Source organism: Python bivittatus, unplaced genomic scaffold (assembly GCF_059951505.1).
Source record: "Python bivittatus isolate LINGU-HERP-01145 unplaced genomic scaffold, Pbiv_v1 ctg000160_np1212, whole genome shotgun sequence".
NCBI lineage: Eukaryota > Metazoa > Chordata > Lepidosauria > Squamata > Pythonidae > Python > Python bivittatus.
The window spans coordinates 5393323-5418155 of record NW_028277076.1 but is presented as its reverse complement, the minus strand read 5'-3'; the positions used below and the strand labels follow the sequence as shown (position 1 = coordinate 5418155).

General features: G+C 42.7%; 1 protein-coding gene across 5 annotated transcripts in view; it reads left to right on the top strand.

The window, feature by feature from the left end:
• MVB12B (multivesicular body subunit 12B) overlaps positions 1-24833 on the top strand; it is a 61359-nt gene that overhangs the window by 9444 nt on the left and 27082 nt on the right. For all 5 annotated transcript variants that reach the window (XR_015797296.1, XM_088147008.1, XM_007439308.4 and 2 more), the window contains exons 3-7: positions 5514-5621; positions 7783-7879; positions 8599-8728; positions 8905-9027; positions 14137-14234. Coding sequence is in view for 4 of the 5 variants with exons in the window: in XM_088147008.1 (XP_088003134.1) it covers positions 5514-5621; positions 7783-7879; positions 8599-8728; positions 8905-9027; positions 14137-14234 (556 nt within the window). In the remaining variant the exon portion in view is untranslated. The remainder of the gene's footprint in view (positions 1-5513; positions 5622-7782; positions 7880-8598; positions 8729-8904; positions 9028-14136; positions 14235-24833) is intronic.

Here is a 24833-nt window from a genome sequence, read left to right as displayed (position 1 = left end):
AGCACACATTGATCCCTTTGCCCAAAGATTTGCCCAGTTGGCACAGGTTGGAGTGGAATATCTGAGCACAGACATAGCATGCCCAGTTTTATTTTTACTTTTCTTTTTTTTCTGCGTTGGGGCAGGGGTTAATTAATTGTGTCTTCGGCATTCAGCAGGGAAAGAGACGGAGAATGTTCTTGGGTGCAAACAAGGACAGGCATATTTGAACATGTGCAGTCTGGTGGCTCAGAATTTGACACTTTTCCAGTTAGGACTGGAGGCAAGCTTTGGAACAACAAGAAGGAGTGTGTGCGTTTTTTTGAAGTCCCGAGATTATGCTGGAGGCTGTTGCTTTCGGGCCCTGATTTCTGATGCTCCCAGAAAAACAAGCGGGGGGGGGGGGGGGATAGATGGATGGATGGATGGATGGATGGATGGATGGATGGATGGATGGATAGGATGGATGGATGGACAGACTGGATGGATGGACGGATGGATGGATGGACAGACTGGATGGATGGATGGATGGACGGACAGATAGGTAGAATGGATGGATGGATGGATGGATGGATGGATGGATGGATGGATGGACAGACAGACAGATGGACGGACAGACTGGATGGATGGATGGATGGATGGATGGATGGATGGATGGATGGATAGAATGGACGGACAGATGGATGGATGGATGGATGGATGGATGGATGGATGGATGGATGGATAGATAGATAGATAGATAGATAGATAGATGGATGGATGGATGGATGGACGGACGGACGGACGGATGGACAGATGGACGGACAGACTGGATGGATGGATGGATGGATGGATGGATGGATGGATGGATGGATGGATAGAATGGATGGACGGATGGACGGATAGATAGATAGATAGATAGATAGATAGATAGATAGATAGATAGATAGATAGATAGATAGATAGGATGGACGGACAGACTGGATGGACGGACAGACTGGATGGATGGATGGATGGATGGATGGATGGATGGATGGATGGATAGACAGACAGACAGACAGACAGACAGACAGACAGGATGGATGCCTATTTCAGCAGGAACTAATGAAAAGAGGCAACACAATTCATATGGACCCATCTGGTTTGTTTGGTTTATCCTTGACCAGGCCGTTTCCTTCCCCCCAAGCCTTCTTCAGCCTCTGGGCCACCTTGCCGCTTTGAAAAAGCTCTTGGTCTTTTCTTCAGTGTTTTGGTATTTAAATGGTGCGTGTTAATCATTCAGTCCACATCTTTCCCCTCTGCTTAATCTGCTAGGGGAGAGAGGGATTCGTTTCAGAGCCCTTCCCTTGAAGCCTAAAAGGGATCTTTTTTTTTTTCCTCCAAAAATGCTGCATTCTGTAATGGAAAAAAGGCAAAAACGATACATTATTTGGAAGGCCAACCCCGGTTCTTCTTCTGTTGCAAATTCAGACTGTTTCCCACTGTCTGTTGTTGGGGTTGTTGCTGCTCGTAAGTCCTCTCAGGGTTGGCTTTCCCAGGCTTTGGGTCTGGCACACTCGCTCTTCTGGCACACCCTCCCTCCTCCAGAAGGCTTTCGGTTCCAGGGTTTGGATCGGCGTCGAAGTGAAATTGCATTGCCGACATTCCACTCATACACACAGTTTGTGGCAAATGTTTTCTTGTCAGAGCCGTTGGGGCGGGGAGGAAATTACCCTCAGATGAAATCACCTCTTTGAAGTTTCTTCTTTTTTACCTTTTTTTAAAAAAAAAAATGGAGTGCTGGGTTTATGTGTTGACACTTATAAACAAAATTACAAAACTTGCCTACCAAAATTCTTACCGACCCGTCTCTCTACAACCGTAAAGCAGCATAAAATCTTATGATACAGGATTTCTTCTTTTTTCATTGTTCTCCTCTTATCTTAATATGCAGGAAACATTATAGAGGAAGATAAATTTCCCCAGCAAGAACCAGCAAGATTTTATAGCTCTAGGAAGAGAGAAAGAAATAGTAGGGGACTAACTCTGGTGTGTGCTAGCCATCCCCAACTCAGTCTGTTAGGGCTCTGTTGGAACACAGCACCTGTTTGGGTTGGGGATGATGGGAGTTGTGGTCTAGTTGTGGTCTAGTACCTCTAGCAGGTACCTGATGGGGCAGGGTTGGTCTGCAACCTGTCCGATGGTGTTCAAGATTGGGTTTTTTGTGGAGATAGTAGGAATTAGAACTCTGAAATGGGGGAAATGGTTAGATGTCAGGTGAGATCTTAAACCAGGGAGGAGAAAACCATTCTGTGCTAGAGTTTTAGGCCCAGCTTTACAAGGGGATGAGGGAATGGGTAAATGAGCAAGTAACTTTGGGCAAATTCCTCTGGACGTCATGCGTGGGGATGGGCCTATTCAAAACATGGTTCATTACTTGAAACGATTGGATGGGCCAACAGTTTTCCTTCGAGGGAGTAAAACCAAGTTACAGTGGAACCTCGGGTTACGAACGCTTCTGTTAACGAACTTTTCGGGTTACGACCAGCCCCAGCCGCAAAATTTTGCCTCGGTTTGCGAACTCCGCCTCGGGGTACGAACAGGATATGCGGCCATTTTCCCTCCCGTGACACGGTCCGCGGCCATTTTCCGCCTCTGACACGTGGTCCGCGGCCATTTTTCCGCCCCTGACACGTGGTCCGCGGCCATTTTTCCGCCCAACACGTGGTCCGCGGCCATTTTCCGCCCCTGACACGTGGTCGTAGGGAGGGGGACTCTCCCTCCAAGCAATAGCCGCCTCCCTGTCCTCCGCGCCAGAACGGATTAATGGTAATTACATTGAACCTTATGGGGAAATTTGCTTCGGGTTGCGACCAATTCGGGCTGCGACCAGAGTCACGGAACGAATTAAGTTCGTAACCCGAGGTACCACTGTATAATGTAATTGCAAGATTGTTTCAGTCTACTGCTTTGGTTGTTGGCTGCTGTGAAGAAGAAAAGGAGAAGGGTCGTCATCTGATTCTGCTGCTCAGCTCTCAGGGTTTCGAAAAAGCGATGGGTGTGAGTGTGTGACCAGGTTTGCCCAACATGCTGGGCTAGGCCCAAACAAAGGGTTTTCAGACTGTCCTGAGACAATCACAAGCTAAGCAGCAACTCCCAAGAGATGTGGACAGCCACAATTCGGAATGACACTTTTACTGTAATACTCACCATCCGTTGTTCTGAGCGGGTAGGAAAGATGGTCCAGCGTTTATTTTATTTTATTTATTAAATTTATCTCTGCCCATCTCCCCCAAATGGGGGGTCCTGGGCAGCTCTCACAATCCATTAAAATAATTAATACATCTACAATTACAAAAGACATAAAAACTGTACAAATTACCAAAAATAAAAAGTCCAAGAGTCTGATGGTTTCCCGGGCTGGAGACGAAAGGCGTCTTGGGGACTAGCCATCCCCACACTCGATGTCTTCCCTCCCCACCCCAGGCCAAGGGGCAGAGCCAGGTCTTCAAATCCCTCTGGAAGGCCAGGAGTGAGGGGGCCAATCTCAACTCCGGGGTCAGGATATTCCAAAGGGCGGGGCCCACAGCCGAGAAGGCCCGTCTTCTGGACCCCACTAATCGGAGCTCTTTTACCGAGGGGGTCCAAAGCATGCCCTCTCTCTGTGATTGGGTGGGACGGGATGAAGTCATGGGGAAGAGGTGGTCCCTTAGGTAACCTGGCCCCATGCCATGTAGGGCTTTAAAGGTGATAACCAACACCTTGAATTGGACCTGGAAGCAAACTGGTACCCAATGCAGCCCGTGGAGCTATGGTGTTACATGGGCCCTTCTTGGGGCTCCAAAAACAGCCCGTGTGGCTGCATTCTGGACCAGCTGTACCCTGTCCTGTTTCAGATCTCTCAAAGAGAAGTCTTAACTGCTTTTCTTACATGGCCAAATTTCATTTCCTCTCTTGTCTGGAACAATTTTCTCCTGCTAAGCTGAGATCGTCCTGTCTCTAGCAAGGTCTTGATTGGATTATGTTCTGTTGGTTCAAGAAGTTATGGGGATCCAGGTTGGATGAACCAGCCTGACAATCCCACTGTGTGTGTGAACTCATGTACAGGGTTAGGTGTGTCACACAAGCCCAGAATGTGTGTAAGGGAGTGGGAGAGACAAATAAGGAGACATGTAAAACTTCTTGCTGAAAATCAGACTCAGGGCATCCTGAAAGCATATGCAAGTAATTAAAATGGGCTCTGAGCCCAAAAATCTGCCCTGATCATGCCAATAATGGCATGCCTTTCCTGAAAGTATTTGGATTAAAAGAACAGAGTGCAAGCGGAAATAATCAAGTTGCCTAAACACGCCTGTTGCTTTTCCAGTGATTTTATGCATTGTGGAAGTTTGGAGATGGCCCCACCGTGGTTGAACAAAGTTCTGAACTCGGTTTGGTGTTGGGGATCTCCTTGCACATACTTGTTCACTCACCAAGAGTTGTGTTGAGAAAACCCATTGCAGATATTTGCTGTGAAGTGGCACTTTCCTTGATAGTCTCCTTGGGCTGTGGGTCAATTTGTGTTATTTTGAATATGGGTTTGGCCACTAAGTCTCCCTCATAGCCAAGCCATTTCTCTAAAATAAGCTTGGATCTCCACTTTGGATTGAGACACTGTGTATTTCTTTACAACATTTGTAGGCTGGTTTGAGACAACCCCTCAAGGCAGCTGAGATACAGTGCAGGGAATGGAGCAGAATGTTCTACCACAGGAAAGCTTGGATAAGTACAAGATAGTCTTTTGGGCTTTCTGAAAAAGTGACAGTGGTAGGACTAGACAATCCCCAGACAAATTATTCTTTGTGGAAGCCCTTCCAGAAAAGCCCCCATGGCTTGGTATGACCATCACAACAGCCCTGCCAGCAGTGGTTTACCCCTGCACTATACTGCAGCTTACTTTAAGCCTGGTTTATTAAATGCACCAGAAGTTGCCTGATTCACATGGAACAAGAAGCTATAAAATCTCATTTACAAGCCCTGTTGGTGGGATTCATTTTAGGTTAAGCCAGATCCAACTGAGGAGTGTTATGGCACTATTACAAGGTCAGGTTCTGTTTTGTTCATCTCAGGCATCCTGTGGGAAGGTTCTTGCATAGAAGGTAGTCAATGAGACCCTTTCTTGCTCTGCACTGGGATGAAGCCACTACACTTGGAGGCTTATGTTCTTGTGAGGTGGTACCTATCCTTGGCCCAAGATTTAGCGATGGTCTTCTTCAGTGCCCCCCGTTTTCCAGTACAGACACGATTGTGGCTCTCCCCTTGTCTCAAAACCATCTTACAAACTCTGATCTGAGCTTGTGTTCTGTCTTTGATTTTGTTGCAAGGATTCTCTTTAATCATTTGACTCTCTGGGGGCATTGTTATTAGGGCTAACCTCCTTTGATCCCTCTATGGCGGAGAAGCTTAATGAGATGATGAGAAGACCTCCAATCCATGTTAATTAGGATAAGTGCTAAAGGTATCTACATATAAGCTTTAACACGACTGACCTGGTCTCTTCCTTTTCTCTCTTTATTCCATTTCACCTTTTTTCCCAGGTCACACAAACAGCAGATGGCTTAGATGCTGACCTTTGGAAGGACGGCCTCTTCAAATCCAAGGTCACGCGGTACTTATGTTTCACACGGACTTTCTCCAAAGAGAATGTAAGTGACTTGCTTTTCTGGCCAGGATGTTTTCTTAAAATCCAAACTTGGGGCAAGCGGCATGATGTTTGTTATCTAGGACCCTAAAGAAAACAAATAAGGAAGTAATTGCAACCCTCATGCATACTTTTGCCAAGTTTCCTTTCCTGATGCCCTGGGGCTGACATTTAGCTCACCACAGGGAAGCAGGCAAATCTGTTCACTAGTCAATGTGGTGCAACTACTAAGGTGTTGAACTAGGATCAAGGAGGCCCAGGTTTGAGTCCCCTCTCAGTGATGAAGCACTCAGTCCAACTACTTTATGGGGTTGTGATTGTGGGGGAAAAGTGGAAGGGGAGGGTGTTTTGTGCATTAACTGTTACTATAGCTGGTTCCTTGAGAGCCAGCTTGGATTAGTAGGTAAGGCTGTGGATTAGAAGCCAGAAGACCGTGAGTTCTAGTCCTCCTGTAGGCACAAAAGTCAGCTGGGTGATTTTGGGCTAGTCCTTCTCTCTAAGCCCTAGGAAGCCCTTCCAAAAAACATTGCCAAGAAAGCTGTACGGTCTTGTCTGTGAGTTGCCAGAAGTCAAGTCTGACTCAGGCAGACACACACAAGATTGTTGGTTCCTAGTCAGATTTGCTCCCCATTATTCAAATCCTTTTTTGTCTCCTGTGCCAAGATTCTTGGGAGAAAATGCATCTTGACTGAGAGCAGGGTGCAAAATCCATTTTTTTTCCCTTTCCTTCTTTCTCTCCCTCCACTCCCCCAAAGTCAGAAATGTTTCCAGAAGGCTCATGCTGACCCAGGATGATGGGCCTCCACTTGTATGGCTGTCAGAACAAGGGAGATCCCAGATACTGTTTTCTATGGAAATGTTATGAAATGCGAACATAAAAACTTTGTTTTGGTACATTGTTTCTTCTCCAGCCCTTAATTAATAAGGAACGACATTTGCTTGGATTCCAGGCATGGTCCCTTGTTCCAACTGGCATGGAGGAGCAACTCTTTTTCCATTTTGCTTTGCTTTCTGGACTTTTGGGCCAAGCTTCAAATATGCATACGCGGCTGATTAACCAAATGCATATGTCTCTTCTGCCCAGATAAGGATCTTCCCTGTCTGTGTATATTTTTCTGCTTCTTTTTTGGGGTTGTGTTTTCAGAAAACTATTTTCCATTGACCGGAGGACTAACCTGGTCCCTGGGACAGATTCTGGCCCCCTCCCTTGTTTTAGAGCTCCAAGGGAGCCAGTTCCATCTTAGAAGAATTGCTGTAGACCTACATCTCCTTTGTTCCAAAACTGAGAAGGCTTTCAGAAAGGCTACCAGAACTCAGCTGCCAATGTCCAGGTGACTGAGATGGCAACTAAGAAATATAGAAAACTCACTCATTGTGGCATTTAGCCGTCATCTAGATCTTCCTAGATCTGATAGCCATCTTTTCAGCATCATTCATTTTCCCATTTTCTTGGGTTCTTGAAGTTCTCTCAGCTGTCTTGTAGACGTTTTATTACCAGGCTAAGTAACATCAATGAATGGGAGAGTGAAATTTGTACTGATGGTGTAATGAGATGTCTGCAAGAAAACCACCAAGCACAGAGAACACCAAGAACCCAACAGTTCAACCCTCAGACAGTCAGACAGACAGACAGACAGATGCATGCTCCACAATTGGAGTTTCTCCCCCCCCCCCCAAGTTGGCTAATCAGTCTGTTTAGTTTTACTAGGTTTAATGGTTGTTGCTAGCAGTCAGCATGCCTTTTTGCAGAAGGGCACGTGCCATTGTCCAATTTAGTGCCATGTCACCAGCACTCCCAAAATAAGGGCATTTTAAGCACATTTTGTAATGCAGAATATGCTGGCTGATGTCACGATCATAATGTTTCTAATCATGCTCGACTTTTTGCCAATATCCAAATAATTGTTGGATCCAAGATTTAATCTTCCAGAGCCATGCCTCTTGATCCAACACCCCAACGCGAGCTAAAGCTCAGATGAATGGGGATTGTTTGTGGAAAAGTTTGGACACGGGGATTGTGTCAAATAAGTTTGTTGAAAGGATGAATTGCATCACCAGATTAATGATCTTGTGGGAATGTAGTTTCTGTATATTGGGGTGGTTTAGTTTTTGCTGAGCTCTTCACTACCGGGCAGTCATTTGGTGTTCTGTCTTTCTTCCAACAGAGTCACTTAGGTAATGTCTTGGTTGACATGAAACTCATAGACATAAAAGATACTTTACCCGTTGGTTTCATTCCAATTCAAGAAACTATGGATACACGTAAGTGAAATTGGCAGCCCTTACTGTGATCAGAGCCTCTCTAGATTCAACCAGGGAGAGGATCTGGTGACACTCCAGCTATGGATTGAGTTGAATTTTATCTGCATCCCTGCTGTTGGGTTACAGTTTAAGATCAGGATGTCAACATCCAGATTAGACAAGAGAAGGGGAGGGAAGAGGTTAAAGAGTGAGGTTCTAAGGAGAAAAAAAGCTAAAAAAATGCTAAACTATAGAACACCTTGGTCAACAACTAACCATCAGGATCTGGTGCCTTCTGAGAAGTTTTGGACTGCAATTCCCATTCCACATAATATCCTAGGGATCATCCTAGCTGGAACCAATGTGAGCAGTTGTCCAATGTAGCTGGATAGCCAAGTTGCACGCTCCTCCCCACCTCGCCAAGGTAGCATTTTTCTTTAGGGTTGGCACAGTACACAAAGAACCAATTGGCACTTCCCAACTGCAAAAGTTAAAACTGCAAGTTTTAAAAGATCAGATATTCATGTCTCTGCATGATCCAGTGGTGGGCGTTCATTACAGCTTGACCAGGAGGTTTGGAGATGGAAAGGCCCTTGGGGGTGGGAAGGAGAAACTGGAAAAATTCAGAGCAATCTTTGTTAATTTTCTCTTCCTTTTCTGTGTGTGTTTCTCCTCTCCGCTAAGCCTTCAACTTCTTGTAAGCAGAAGTGTAAGCTTTTAAACAACATTGTGTTTTTCAGAAGAAACAGCTTTCCGGAAAAAGAGGTTGTGTATTAAATTTATTCCACGGGATTCCACGGAGGCTGCCATTTGTGACATCCGCATCCTGGGCCGAGGCAAACAGACTCCTCCACAGTATACATATATCGGGTATGGAGATGTTTCATTTTTCTCTGAAATCAGGACTTTTTACTCAGCTTTTTCAGACAAGGCCAGGTTTCTCCTCCTGGGGGACCTCTGGCTCATTTCTAAACCAGTCCTAGGGGTCTTCGTTGTATGTTCTACCAACTCAGTGAAACTCACAGTTTTCTCTCTTTGCTGAAAAGGGAATTGAACAACATGGGTATCTGGTATCGGATGGGGAAGGTCCCTCGAAATCACGAGTCGTCTCAGCCCACCACACCTTCTCCACAGGCACCGGCCACAACACCAGCTGCTAACCTTCCAAGGTGAGATGTTGGCTTTTAATTCTTCCTTGCCGGTGATGGTTTCCAGATGAAGACAATGGCCTTTTCAAACAGGGTCTTCTCAAGCATTGGCAGTTGCCTGAAGTCAAAAAGATTCTTTATGAAGCACAATCCCTTGAGTTCCTAAGTTCTTTAGTTCAAAAACATCCAGTTTCAAGCTCCTCTCCCAAACTTCTTACCCTCCTGTTCTACATCTAGCCTATTCATCATCTGTCCATGTCTGTACACACATTCCTTTCTTAGCCCTAGTAACAGGTATGAAATTATACTTAACTTTTTTTTTTTGTATGGGCAGTATCAACCAATGATACACATACTGGGAAATTGAAGAGAGGAGTTGTATTGTCCTACGTGACATGGAGGGAAATGTTCAGGCTCCATTACTGTGGCAGATTCCTCCTCCTCCTCCTCTTCCTCCTGGCTCCATTACTATGGCAGATTCTCCTTTTCCTTCTCAGCTCCATTACTGTGGCCTCCTCCTCCTCTTCCTCCTCCTCCTCCTCCTCCTCCTCCTCCTCCTCCTCTTCCTTTTCCCCTTTTGCCCCACCCCCTACACTTCCTCCACCTCACCCCCAGCTTCATTCTTCAACTCTTAAGCAGGAGAGATGATGGTGAATGATTTATTGGTAGGGGAAGAGAATAAGTTAGGCTCGCTACGACATTTGTATTCAGATCACATTGAATTGTAGATGAGCAGTGGAACCAAAAGGTTTGGCAGCTCCCATTTTGTCTAGAGGTAACAAGAAGGTGTATTAGATCATTCGTGTTTGTCATCTGTTTACCCTGGTCTCTGAGGCTGTTTTTCCGGTTAAAGGAGAGAGGGGGGAGAGAGGAGGAATACACCCCCCCCACACACACACAGGTTACTTCCCTTCTTTCTCTTAGATAAACCCCTTTCCTTCCTGTCATTTTAATGCTGACGGGGAAAGGGACATGTTGCTGGCTTTCTGCAATGCTGGTGGGGAGAATTAATTGGCATTTGCTCATATTAATGAGCTCTCCCTGCCCCCCCCCGCCCAGTATTCCACCATTAGAGATTCTCTCAAAGTCCTAGTAATTAATTGTTAATATCTTTCAGTGGTAACTTTCCATACTACCCTGAGTAGCACAGTAGGGAATAGCAGGCTGCCGACCTGCCGCGCATTCAAATTGGCACGGGGCACTTACTGTTTCCTTTGCCCACCCCCGTCAGGCAGCGTACGGCGGGTGGAGTTGTGAACGTGTCATGCATCGCCGGTGCATTCGGCAAGTGTGTCAAAACACAACTTCAATTAATTTCCTCTAATTATGGCTCCAGAGAGACTGGCACTTTATTGTTCCTCATTAAAAGACATTGCCTTCCTTTTTCTTTTCTTTTCCTTTTTTTTAATATCTGCTTTTTTTTTCCTTTTCTTTTTTTGGCCTCTCCCCAAAATCCCCCATCCTCCTACGGATGACCGTGCCACCGGCGCAGCGAGAAACGGAGAAAGTGCTAAGACCAGAAGGGAAGGGAAAGGAGGAAAGTTGGGGCGTGCCTTGCTAAGGATAGGTCCAAGAGAGGGTTAAAAATAGCCAGCAATGATGAAAAAAGTTTGGGGGCTTTGTGTGTGTGCGTGGGTACCTTTCACCGTAACTTTTGGTTTTTACAAAATTAAAACAATGAGCAATCAAACCACATGCTACTAATCTTTTTGGAGTCGATGGGCCTTAAAAATCCAATAAATAAAGAAATAATCGTCCACTGCTCACATAAAGTGGAACCTCGGGTTACGAACGCTTCCGTTAATGAACTTTTCGGGTTACGACCAGCTCCGGCCGCAAAATTTTGCCTCGGTTTGCAAACTCCGCCTCGGGGCACGAACAGGATATGCGGCCATTTTCCCTCCCGTGACATGGTCCACGGCCATTTTTCCGCCCCTGACACGTGATCCGCGGCCATTTTCCACCCGACACGTGGTCCGCGGCCATTTTCCGCCCCTGACACGTGGTCGTAGGGAGGGGGACTTTCCCTCCAAGCAATAGCCGCCTCCCTGTCCTCCACACCAGAACGGATTAACGGTAATTACATTGAACCTTATGGGGAAATTTGCTTCGGGTTGCAACCAATTTGGGATGCGACCAGAGTCACGGAACGAATTAAGTTTGTAACCCGAGGTTCCACTGTACTAGTAATGCACCAAAATCCTACTAGTAGTAAGATCCTACTCCTAATAGACCACTAAGCCCTTGTTGCTAACCATATACAACGATTGTACTGATAATGATAGCAGGAGAGCCATACAGTGAAAAAATCCACAAGAATAAAAGGAATCTCTGATGACTAAAAGCCCTGCTGTTAGCAATATGGTACAGCTAATGTACTAATCCTAATACGATTAATAATCATCAACCAGATAAAAGCAAAATATTCAAAGTTTATGGACGCTTAAAAAGTGAGTTGGAAAAAAGCTCCCCCTGGTGTTGAAAATTCCTGTTAATATACCCCTGGAACTAACGACGGATTACTATGAAAGTAAGCAATTTAGTAAGAATAAAGTATTAGATAAGTTCATCGCCTTGAGAGAGATAGACAGACAGACACACAGACACACACATAGACACACACACAAATATAAATATAAATAAAAGGGATAAAAATATAATCAATTTTAGAATTGTTCGCCACCCAGAGTCACTTGGTTGATATGGACAGCTACCAAAAATAAACAAATAAATAAAATAATCATCATCATAAATCACCTAATTAAAAAATGCTTTCATGTGTCTAAAGATAGGGTCATGACACAGAGAGTTCCCTTGGTGCTGAAAACTCCTTTTAAAATGGTGTACCTATTATACTATTTTAAAATGGTTTAAAATAGTGTATTATTACGACTCCTATACTAGAAAACCAGCAGTTGAAAGCAGAGAGTTCAGAAGATTTTAAAGGACCTAAATATAATGAAAAGCTGAAAAAAAATCACAGGGGTTTTGCTTGGCAGTTAAGCAGGCAAATCACGTGTTTTCAGATTTAACAGACATTTCTCCCAAGCGGTCTGTTAAATCAGAGTTTGGCTGTGTGACACATTCCACCGTTATAGTGACTGTCATCCATTCAAGTTTGAGGTTACTTTTCCCCAGCTTGGATTTGAATTCACAAGGAGTTGAGCTGGACTCAGGATCTTGACCTGTAAAACTGGGGTTACTTGTCTTCATCTGCCCATTTTATTCCTCCACTGAAGTACAGAACAGTTCTGGCCCCGCATGGGTTCGAAATAACCCATCCCTGCCAACCTTTTCGCATCGCGTTGCATTGGAATTAGTCATAATGGGAGGCTGTTTAGCGACAGCTTGAATTGGAGGAAATTTCTGGTTTCAAATGGTGCCATCTCCCCTCCAGCCCATACACCGGCCCCTCCCTTACCCAGCTCTCTATTTTTAATATATAATTTGATGAAGAACTTCACCCTAATTACATATTCAAATGCAACGCCTGTGTCAATATGGTTCCCCGCTGCTTGAAATCATGATTAATTATATTCCAAACTCCAGCGGCCTCTGTTCATCTCGGCTCGGTTATTGTTTCCCAGTTGTTTCTCCATCTTGCTCGCCATTTCTTTCTCTCTTCCCTCTTCCCCACTTTTGTTCGGGGGCTGTTTTTTTTTAATGCGCATGTGTGAATATGAGTTTCAGAATTGAAACTAGTAATTGATTTGCCATATGCTGCCAAGCTGTTTGCGTTTAACTTGAGATTGTATTATTCCTTCCCCTCCCACATTTATGTACATGTACAACGGGGGGGGGGGGAGTTTCTTATTTATAGTCTGGAATGACAATAAAATGTGGGTTTTTTATGTACTATCAGGAAATCTAGTTCTGGTTTTGGCTGTCAGGGGTAATAAATTTAGTAGCCGTATCTGGCTGAATGCTTACATTTGTATAAAGTCAATTCATGCCAGCAATTAGGGCAGATTTAAGTTTATGATAAAGGCAAGGCGTCTTCAAGTTAAGCTCTTGATAACCATACGGACATCACTTCGCCAGTGCTACCATACAAACCATGTTTTCAAAGTGGTCCCAATCCAAATACTAACCAGATTGGACTCTGATTAGTTTTTGAGGGATCAGCCAAGATCAGCTGTGCATTGATACCTACCATGGCATGCGTAGAGACCCTCTGAAAAAGCAAAGAGGTTGTGGGTGCAAACCCATGCAGTGATGCCAAAGATATTGCGGATTAACATTACGATGAAACCAGAACTATTTCTACTGGGTCTTGTGGACATGGAACCAGAAAAGAAAGATGGGAAATTAATATTGTATATGGTAAGTGTGGCAAGATGATTGTATGCATAAAGATGGAAGAATAATAAATACCCACAGTAAAAGATGATACTATAAAATTGACAGAGCTTGTGGAAATGGCAAAGCTGACCAGCTTGGTCAGGGGAAAAAATGGTGAAGATTTTTTTGAAAGGCTGGATTTTTTTGTTGAAAGAAGAAAAGACTGAATAATGATTTATGGATGTGGGGTTTAAAAGGGTTAAAGAGGAAGGGAAAAGAATAAGATGGCAATTACTTGATGGAATGAAGGGCGGAAGTCAGAATTCTATGTTTTCTTTATTTTTTATTTCTTTATTTTTTCATTTTTTTTTCTTTCTTTTTCTTCTCTTCCTTTTCTTTTAATTCGTGCCCCTCCATGGCTGATTCCAGGCAATAGCCACACCATTCTGATGGTGGTCCAAAGCTTTCCAAAGGAAACTTTCTGGAACACTTCTGATTTTGAAGACTTTCTTCTGGAAAGCTTTTGGATGGTCCCATCAGCGTAATCTGGGAAAAAATAGAATGATCCAATGTCCTCTGGAAGACCTTTTGGAGATCACTAATGTTCCAAGTCCTCCCACCTGGATGGATCTGTTTTCAAAATGGCCTAAATACAGAAAATGAATGGATCCTGATGGATCTCTCCAAGAAAAGTGTTCCATCAAGAGAAAGCCAACTTCTGTATACCCACCATGGGCGAGAAGATCTTTTGAAACCCATCTCAGACATGAGAATCCCTATCTCCTTAATTTTGGGTTGAACATCATCATTCTTGAAGTTTAAGTGTGCTCTTTGGTGTCTTCTCTCTAGGCATATATCGTTGACACTTCCGGCCAGCTTCCGAGGGAAAGGACATGGCACTCGGCCAGATTTTGAGTATCAGCACTCCAATTTATATGCGATTTCAGGTAAGCGATAGATTTCCTTGCTTACTAGAGATGTTCTCAGTATAGCTCTTTCACTTTGGGCCATAAACAACTGAACTTCCTTCACAACAACAGTAATTCCATGATTTCTGCTAGGACAAAGGAGAAAAACAAAGTCTGTTTTCCTTCCTTCCTTCCTTCCTTCCTTCCTTCCTTCCTTCCTTCCTTCCTTCCTTCCTTCCTTCCTTCCTTCCTTCTTCTTTCCCCCTTCTGTCCCTTCCTTCCTCCCTTTTATTTATTTATTGTAAGTTGCAGATTTAATCAAAGGACATGGCCTTAGCCTGTCTGTCTTAATATTAGGATTATTTGAACTGTAATCTTTTTGCTGAGACTGCTGTTGTTGGTTTCTGAATTGATGGAGTATGGAATTGTGGCATAGTGGTCATGGTTTCTTCTCTTTGCTATTGGGAAAGGCTCATAGGTTTGGAAATGTGAAAAATGGAAATTTTGCCCTGTGAACTATAGATTGGGAGAAAGATGGAAGAAAGTTGCCAACTGTTTCCCTTTCTCATCACAACTTCTCCTTCAGAGAGAATCTGACAATGTGGAAGAATATTATCATTTACTTTGCTGGATCAACCCAATCAAATCCAGCTTGATATGTTCAGTTGCATGCCATAGAAGGCCTGCACATTGACGTGTAGGACTGCTACATTATAGGATGGGGTTCGAGAATGAGGGTAATAGAATCTATCACTTCTCTTCCTTCCCCTGCCAATTTTATCCACATTGTGTTTCTCTAATCTTCTAAAAACATGGGACTATCTTAGAACATATAGTACAAGACCCCTCTCTTTCTCCACCTCTTTGATCCCAGGGTGAAGTTGGGGGTGGCAGTGGTCTTGTCTCTCACATATCTCAGTTATCTCATATTCAGTGATAGGCTGTCACTAAACAAAGTGATTCTGCTTAGTTGTGTGGCTGTTAGAGAGAGAACTCTAGGAAGGAGATATACTATCTCTCTCTGATTTATTTATTAAACGTTTTAAGAACTACTACAAACTAAATTAGAACACAGAAGATGAAAAAGAAAGAAATAACAGAAAAAAAGCTAAAAGGGCAATAAGAAAAAAAAGTAGAAGAAAGTAGAAAAAAGAACAAGATATAAAGAAAGATGTAAAGGCATAAACAAGTAGCTTCTGATATTCTTCACAGAAGTTAGAAGTACATTTTAAGAACAATAATAAGAACTACTACAACTAAATTAGAACAGAGAACGTGAAAGAAGAAAGAAAGAACAGAAAAAGCTAAAAGTGCAATAAGAAAAGAAGATAGAAGAAAGTAGAAGAAAAGAACAAGATATAAAGGTTTAAAGAAGTAGCTTCGCCAATATATATTTTTTGATAAATAGTCTTCCTGTGTCAGTAACATCTTCATGTCATGGTCATAAACCTGAATCTATGTCACTGAAGCTCTGCATCATGATGTCCCCCAACTGAGTAATAGGTGTTCTCTTTTCTGTTGGTTTGAAATATTTATATGAAGTTCGTCAGGCAATGCTTCATTAGGCAACAAAGGTGTCTCTTTAGTGCAGTATACTCTTCAATGAATATAAAATAATAAAATAGATTATGTACACATGTATATTCCACCAGTGCCCATTTGGCTGCTTTGGTGAGAAATGCAAAGTTGGCCAACTTGAACCAGAGGCCATTAAGTTCTAGTCTCCTGGAAGTAACTGCTCCATCAGTAACTCTTCCCACTTGGTGAGAAAGCAAGGCTCCTTCCATTGGCTTAGCCAGGATTCCCATTCTTGGGCATCTTGCTCAGAATTAGAAATGTGCCAACTTTTTCTTGCTCTTTCTGAGTTCTTTTCTCCTCTTGAGTTAAAATTGTAAAATGTACATGATGTTGATGAACAGTCTTGTAGGCATTGTTGGAAATTGGGTGGGTCCACATTGTAAAGACGGGTGGTGCTTCTGGGGGCTCATGTTCTCGGCCAATTACAGGGTGACTGGTTCTTCTCGGCATCAGCCAGGTTGGTTTCTTGGTTGCACCGAAGTGTGACAGGACATTGAGAGAATAGGACAGAACTATCAGGAAGGACCTGTGATCCTCTGACTTGGTGGTCACAGAATTAACGAGAAAGAGTTAATCCACCCATTTCATGACTTCTTGTGAAGTGTAGTGTTGATTCAGCAGGTCGGAACTGCAAGGGCAACCCGAGAGAAGGTCTGAGACGGAGAATATGTCAGAGGGCAGGGCAGGGATCATTTTTACCCGCGGATAACACGTAAAGCCCGGAAGGAGAGCAGGCTGCTCCATGAAGTTCAGGGAGGAGTCGATTATTTATAATAACAGAAGTCAGGAGGAGGAATAAGTCATTTTAAGGGGGCATAAATTTTTGACGATGGCGCATAAACAGCCGTCGCTCGTTTCGCCTCTCCTCCGTCTGTCCCTGCCAATAACGGGGGACGGTGCTGGAATAAAGGAGAATCTAATCAGGGAGAAGGAGGGGAAGGGATGGGGAAGATCTGGGGAATTGATCGGGGAGGAAGCTTGTATCTTGGATCCTGGTGTAAAAGGTTGGTGGCTGACAGGTGGCGAAGTTTTTCCACTGGATAAAGCCATGTGCAGGCTGTCAGACCCACACAGTCTGCCTCGTTGCAATTGATGAATTGCCTGTTTCCTTGATTAAACCTTCCGTCACTTAAGGAACAATAAGCTCCAGCACCGAGATGTCAAGATGTGTGTGCGCGTTTCTGCCTTACGTTTTTGCAGATGTTGGGCACAGCGCACAGCGTGTATTATTAAAACGAATGTGGCATTTATAGCATCTTTATTTCCTTTGCAGGAGAAATGACCCTTAAATTTTGCCCTAATAACAGGATGGGACAGAGCTGGCCCTTTCATCAATATAATTGGTAGATTAATCAACTTAAACTTGAGTTGATTCATCCAAGAATTGTGATTTTTTTTTTAAATATGTATATTTTGCTCTGGGGTTTTTTAACGCTCTTTTGTTTTTGATGTTTTCCATGATTTTGTCAAGGTACAATCATATGCACATTTTTTTTCCCCCATTTAAGGATAAATAGCTTTTTTTCTGGCCCTTATTGTATGCCATCTTGTCCTTGTGTGAGTGTCTCAAAAAGACACATCTGGAGGTTTTGGAAATATGGAGATTGCTTTAAATTTAATGAATTAATTGTTGCTTAATTGTTGCTTCTCCTTTGTGATTGTTTTTTTTATTGCTGTTTTATTGCCTTTGTTGTGAGCCTCCTAGGATTGTTGCCTATAAGATAGGCAACCGCATACGTTTTATAAATGCATAAAATCATATGGTGAATTAACTGAAATGTTTCCCATCGCCCAATGGTCTTCCTGGATTATAATATTAAACTTTCCATGGTCCTAGGGCCCTCAAATGATCTCTTCAAATCAGTTCCTTCATTATCAACTTCAAGGCTTAGCATGCTCACCAATGGTTCTGTTGGTCAGAAAATTCTGAGGGCTGAACTTCATATACAGTGGTACCTCTACTTACGAACTTAATCCATTCCGTGACTCTGATCGCAAGTCGAGTTGGTCGCAAGTCGAAGTAAATTTTCCCATAAGGTTCAATGTAATTGCTGTTAATCCATTCCGGCGTCCGCGGACCACGTGTCAGGGGCGGAAAAACGGCCACTGACCATGCGGCAGGGCGGAAAAATGGCCGCGGACCACGTGGAACGGGCGGAAAATGGCTGCGGACCACGTGGAATGGGCGGAAAATGGCCGCGGACCACGCGGCAGGGCGGGAAAACGGCCACGGACAACGTGGAACAGGCGGAAAATGGCTGCGGATCCGGTTCGTAAGTCGAGGCGAGTTCGTAAGTAGAGGTAAATTTTTGGGGCCGGAGCTGGTCGTATCTCGAAATTTTCGTAAGTAGGGGCGTTCGTAAGTAGAGGTACCACTGTATCTTCTAAAATAGTAACTTTTGATGGAGAAAGTGTGATTGCTGTCATCCGCACGGGTAAGGAGGTCTGACTGGGTTAGGGTGTGATTAAGTTAGAATAAGGTAGACTCAGTCACAAATATTGGTAGCATAAGAGGAATAGAGTTGGTGGAATTTGGACCATGCCTTGCATGACAGAGCAAGACTCCTTAAACTTCATCCCTTAAAAAATCCCTTGAGAACATGGTCTGTTCTCAAAGTCTCCCCTCTTCCAGAATCCTACAGCATGGTCCAAATATTTGAATACTATGGGTCTTTCTCACTATTCAAGAATACTAGAACAATATTTCATTTTTTTAGCTGTCTTTAAAAACCTTTTTTAAATAATGGAGGGGGTTTTTTTGTTAAAAGAGTGTTATACATACCGAAGGTGGAAATAAAAAATGGGGTGTGCTGGTTGAAAGACAACAGAATAGATTTCTTATCTGTGAAATTAATGGAGGCAGAATTGTGTTCTATCCATTCCTACGTATTATTAAATGGGGATGGAGGAAACCATAATGCAATTTATTATTATCAACAATAATGTATAAGCATGCTATATAATGGTCAAGATTGATCAAGAATGAAATCAATGAAATTCCAATTTATTTCAATGGGCAAAAAATCTAGGCATTTGGTGCCTTTTCCCATTGATATCAGTCGGATGTAGAAAGTGTCTTAATTTCAGTGGCTTAAGTCTTGTGTGTTTATAAATATCGATTAAGAGTCTTTTTCTAACTAAACATTAGAGAAATAAACTGTAGGATTTGTCATTCATTTGAAACATGTTTAAGCTTACTTTTTCTGCAATATTTATTTCAGTGGGTCTTGCATTGTTATGCTACTAAATTCCAGACCTTACCCTTTATAGAAATGTCAGTTTGAGGAGTGCAGATATTCCATCAAAAGTTTTGTGCTAAATGGATGAGCTTTTTAATATCTTGGCAGCTTTGGTGGTGAAGTTAATAAACAGCATGTTCCAAGACAATATGTTAATGGCTCCCAGAGGGAGAAAAGTTGGTTTTGCTTCCAAAAAACAAAACAAAAGAGAAAATGCTTTGGCTTGAAATGCAAAACCTGCTTTGGTTGCAAGATGTTTCGTCTCTTCATGGAAGACTTTGGTAAGTGTTGTGGACAAATCGTATGTTACCGGGGCTGAGTCAAAACTATTCTTTGTGTGTGGCAGGTGGTTTTGGCGATGCTGTCAAATTCATCTTTTCTTCTCCTCTTATTGGCTCAGTCCTTTCCTTCACTCCTTGCCCCTCAAACTCCATATGCAATTCATATTTTAAATCATACAGGGAATCCACATTGTACCTAATCAGGCTTCCTTCCCAATGTATGATCCTCTTAAAAGACTCATAGGATCCCTGATTGGTTGGAACCATCTACTACTCATTCAAGAAGGGAGCTAAGGTGGGTTATAAACCTACTCAGTAGTGGAGGGAAAAATTTAGAAAACTTCTATCCACCAATATTTCAGTGGTGACTGCAATATTCAGGTCAGGAAGATTTAGTGTCTTTATGTTGCATTCGTAGGAGCTGTTGTAGAAACTTGCATAAGAAAACCGTTGCAGGAGTTGGACTATATCAGATAAGCAAGCTGTGGCTTGTATCTGATTCCCAGAGCTATTTTTCTCTGATGTGGTTGGCCGATCAAACTTGATAAGTCCGTATGCTGACACCCTTATTTTATATGGGTCATGTTTTCTGGGTTTCTCAGGGCCAAGATTAGGAGCAGGTGGAAGATCTGAGATGAGTCTGTTAAAAGGTTCATGTTTATGGTGGGTATGGCAGGAATTAGCAGTGGTCATGCCCAGTGACGAGAATTGGGTTTCTCTCTCCTCCCCATGTTGGTTCTCTCTTCTCCTGTGTATGGTAAGATGCTGTTCAAGGGTCAGATCGTTCTGGCCAAACATCTGAACCAACAGGTTACAAGGTGGAGATGGTGACTTGTTCTCCATTCCAGATTCCATTCTTTTTTATATATATATATATAAAATGTTCTTTTATTTTAAATGTTCAAATGTTCTTTTCTATTTCTAACTTTTAAATATGTATCTTTAAAATTTCAATAATATATTTATATATATATATATATATATATATATATATAATATTTTATTGAAATTTTAAAGATACATATTTAAAAGTTAGAAATAGAAAAGAACATTTGAAATGCAAAATATAAAGAAAAGGAAAGAAGAGGTGAAGTAAAGTAAAAGAAGGAAAGGTATGAAAAATAGATAGCTTCCAATCTATCTCTGGTCTTAGAAATAATGCTATCATAAGTGCTAGTTTTTAATACATTAAATAAGCATAATTCTTTTTATCCCATTACATTTATAATCTAATCTTCAAATCCCCATGTAAGCTTCACCCCACCTGCATTTTGCAAATAGTCCATCAATGGTTTCCAATTCCAGATTCCATTCTTTTCCCCCCTCTTCTTCTGGAATTCTGAACTGATTTTTGTTCACCTCCTCTCATTGTGCTTCATCCATTTTACTCCTCCTTCTCTCATTTTTCCTACTGCCAATCTTTTCTCCTTCAGTTGCCCACCTGGTTCAGAATATAACTTGAGAGCCAACGTCCTGGCATAGAGTATTGATCTAGTATCAAGGAGACCCAGGTTCATATTCCCATTCAGCCCTTAAGTTCTTGGAATGACTGGCTGTCGTTAGTTGTGTTCACATAGTGTAATTTAACTTGCTTATTGGATTCACTTATTTTATAGGTTTGTGCAATACTTTGTTCCGTCCCTCATCAAGACAGCTGGGTTCACACTCCATGCAAAGCCACAAAACGTTCATCAAATCACACACGCCAAGCTTAGCTGCTGAACTCGTATCTGACCTGGCTAAGGATATGACATGGGCACAGCCAGTGAGCGTGTTCAACTGTCACGTTGAGCCATCGTGTGTTTGGGTTCAGTTGGGTTGAGTTTAGCGCATTGTGAAAAGCCAGCTGCTTGTAAACCATACCTTATGGCTTGGCGTGATATGTAAACCCAGCTAACTGTGCCCAGCTAAACCATGTTTATACCCAGTAGGGGGTTATGTGCACTAAATATGGTTGCAGGCCTGATTTCCAGGTGGTAGGTACCAGATCCTGATTCAGCATCTACCAGACATGGGTCCTCGGCAAAGGTTCCTTCCCTGGTGTCCCTCATCTAGACAATTGTGTATCCCCAGAGGAGCTTTGCACTTCAAAAAGGAAAGGAACAGAAAGCCAAACTTAATATGGAAGACGCCTTGCCTATAAAGAACACCAGGCCCCCATAGATTAGCCCACACACACAAAAAAAGAATCTGTTAGTTTGCTGGAAAGGAGCTAATTATTCTGGAGATTTGTCTCACTGTTGTCTATAAGACAATGAGCAATGCCAGGCTGAGCTCTTTTGTTAGCTAGCATGAGCTGTTTCTTGTTCCTCTTGCTTGCCACCTTCCGATGCTTTATGGCATTAAGAACTTAGCTCTGTGCTGACAGTGTGGTTTTCTCAGGAGTGTGTGACAGTCTCATTGTTCCAGATCATCAAACTGCAAAATCAGAAGGGATCTGTGAGGTCAGGTAGCTCAGCCCCCTCTTTAGTTCAGGAGCTGTGGACTTCAACTCCTCCTTGACCATGCCGGTTGGAGATGCTGGAACGTCAGCAGCACCAAGCTGTGATTGTACAACAAGCTTAACCAAGAAGGTTACAAACTTAGCATTTGCATTCGCCCTGTGTGAAAAACTCAGTTCATGGCAATCTTGGTTCCCCCTCCCCTGGCTTAGTTGCTCTGTGCAAACCTGGTTAGTTCAAGGTTCAGTGTATTCTCCAAACCCAGACAATGAGTTAATTCCTTAACCATGTAAAGGGTGTTGGGTGAACCCAACAAACCGGTATGACCCTGAATAAGAGACTGTTGTTGACATATAGGACATCTTTTCTTTCAGCCTCCTTTGTAAGACTGAACTCCTATCGGGTGTGAAATCACAGCATGCTGCCTTGCTTTGTCTAATATGAGTGGCTGCCGTAGGAAGGAATGTGGTGATGTCAACAACGTGGTGATGTCAGCACATGAACTTCAATCTCCTGTAGAGTGGCCCTACTCTTAGTATAAGCGGTCTGCTTAGAAGAGTTATCATTAGTTTGGGCTGTCATTTCTGTTTTATGTTTTTCACTGTTCTAACTGTGTATTTGGATTTCGTAAGCTATCCAGAGTCTACTGGCGTGCCTGGCCATAACAGATTTAATGAAATAAATAAATTTATTTAATGAGAGTTATCGTCGGAGGAATGCAAATTGCTGATGTATGAGTATAAATGGTCTTATACCATTTTTTAAATTTTTAGGTCAAACCAAGAGGTGGGTTAAGTGTGTTGTGTGAACACAATCCCAGTCTTGTGCTGTGCTCTTAAGTTTCCTTGACCAATGACTGATGAATTCCTGTAATGAGTCCTTATTCAATCAAGTATCACCTCTTCTTTGTTGAGTGAACACAAGATCCTACTTTGCAATGTTTGGGCTTGTGGAGTTTGTTCAACAAACGGTGATAAGAATAAACCGTGATTTAGCTCTTCATAGACTTCCAAGCTGTTATGAGGTAGCCAGCATTTTCATACATCTTTATTTCAGGATGAAAATGTGTGTGTGTGCAAATCAAACTTTGGAAAATAGTATCCGGGCCAAAAATTAATAAAAAAGTAGGGTCCAAATTCCAAGATAGCAATTGGCATGGAAAATTCAACATCCAACTGATGTTTCGAGTCATAGCTTTTTCCAACCCCTGAGTCTATAGAAATACTTTGGCGTTGATTAATGAGCTAAGGTGGCACTCTAAGGGAGGGGGAATCAATTCCCTTGAAAAGAGGGAATGCCAAAAATCCCTGATTCTCTTTGCATCCCTACCATGTAATTTTTTTCTCTTGTGCTTGCCTCCCCCACCCCGCACCAAAAAGCCATATGCTTCCTGCCACGATATTATGTGGACTTCAATTGCCTTTGTTTTTTTTTAATAAATCTTTTATCTGTCTTCGATGAGGAAAGACAATTTAATCAACGCTTAGTCATTTCTTTTCTCCCCAAAACTATTGTTTTGATTCATTATTCCCCCACACACACCATTCACTTTTCAAAGATAATTAAATAGTTCACATGGCACAGTAAACTACCTTTATTAACATCGATAATTTTGGAACTGGGGAGGAATGCTATTGTTTTAATTTGCTGCAAAATAACTCCCTTTAGCTTCAACGTGGAACATGGTTTCTGCCTCTTATTATAATGTTGCAATCTTCAGATGCTGAATTCCTTGCTTCCCCACATCCCTGCAGTTTTGTAATCCCACTCTACCCATAGTTGAGGGCTTTGGGGTGGTTTTCATGAGGTCAAGGAAAAGAACTGAGGTCTTTACTGGCCTCAGGAACTCACAGGGTTGATTGGTAATGTCTGTTGTCTTCTCCTAGCAGAAGTCTTTCCACCGGTCCAGTGTTAGGAAAACACAGGAGGTGAACCAGAAAAGGGAGGCTGATTAAAGTCTTCAGACACCAGTTTCTACTAAAAAAAGAAACAGAACAGAGAGCAAAGGGGGGAAATATTTGGAGGAGCGGGTAGGAAAGAATCCAAATGCCACTTTGTGTGCTGTTATTAAAAAAGGAGGACTTTTTAGAGAACCTGCTAGAAATTCTCTGACCCTTTGAGTTTCTCCTGGAAGGTATTCTTATCCTTCCCCACTTGCTTTAAACTGTCTCATTCCTGCCATCTATGATGGTAGAATTCTTTACAGCAGCTGACTGTCTCAAGGCCGCTTCCAACGTCTCTCTGGAGCAATTCTACTGCGAACGATTAACATTGTTGATGTGGGAGAAAGCAAAACGGATTCAGGAGAATGCCAGTTCAACACTTTGCAAGCCAGATTGAGCTGCAGAGATTTTTCATGAGGAAGTCTGGATACCTTAATTTGCTTCCCTAAATATCCCCCCCATCCCACTTCTTCTCTGGCTGCATTGAGTTCTGCATCCTTGGTCATCCCCAACTTTACATCTATGAAGCCTTCTGTTCCTCCTATCATTCTAGCAAGGCCTGGTTGAGATTTGAAGAAGGGAAGGGCTAGTCATGAAAATATCGTGGGCCCTTTTATGTAATGGGATTACTCCTAGAATGTGGAGAAGCTAGGATAAGTTTCTTTCTAGATGACTCGTCCATATATGGTGTTTTGAGGATCTAGAAATCTGATTTTCAAAAAAGGGCAAAGTGTGGAGAGTTTTTTGAGAAGGTGATCCAGTTCCTCTGACTCTACGGGGCCTTCTGTTTATTACAGTTGCTATTTAATGTATATATTTAATCATTTTGTGTAGCTGCCCGACTCGGCACCTGACTCAGTGGCTCTGATTGTCACACGCATGTTTTGTACTAAGAGATAAGATGTTTTATAGGGAGCCTAAGAGTGGGGGAAAAAAATCTAAAATGCTCCACCGTTTATTTGTGTAGGAGAAGGAAATGTTGCAACCTAGCTAACCAATTCTGGAACAAGATTGTTCATTCCTCCCCCAACCCCCAATTCCATGCTTGGTTAATTATACCCACTGGTGTGAATATCATGTTCCAGATACAGCAGAATGTCTTATTAAGACTGTGGTTTTGCTTCTACTCAGCTTGCTGTTTTCTTCCTCTTTTCTT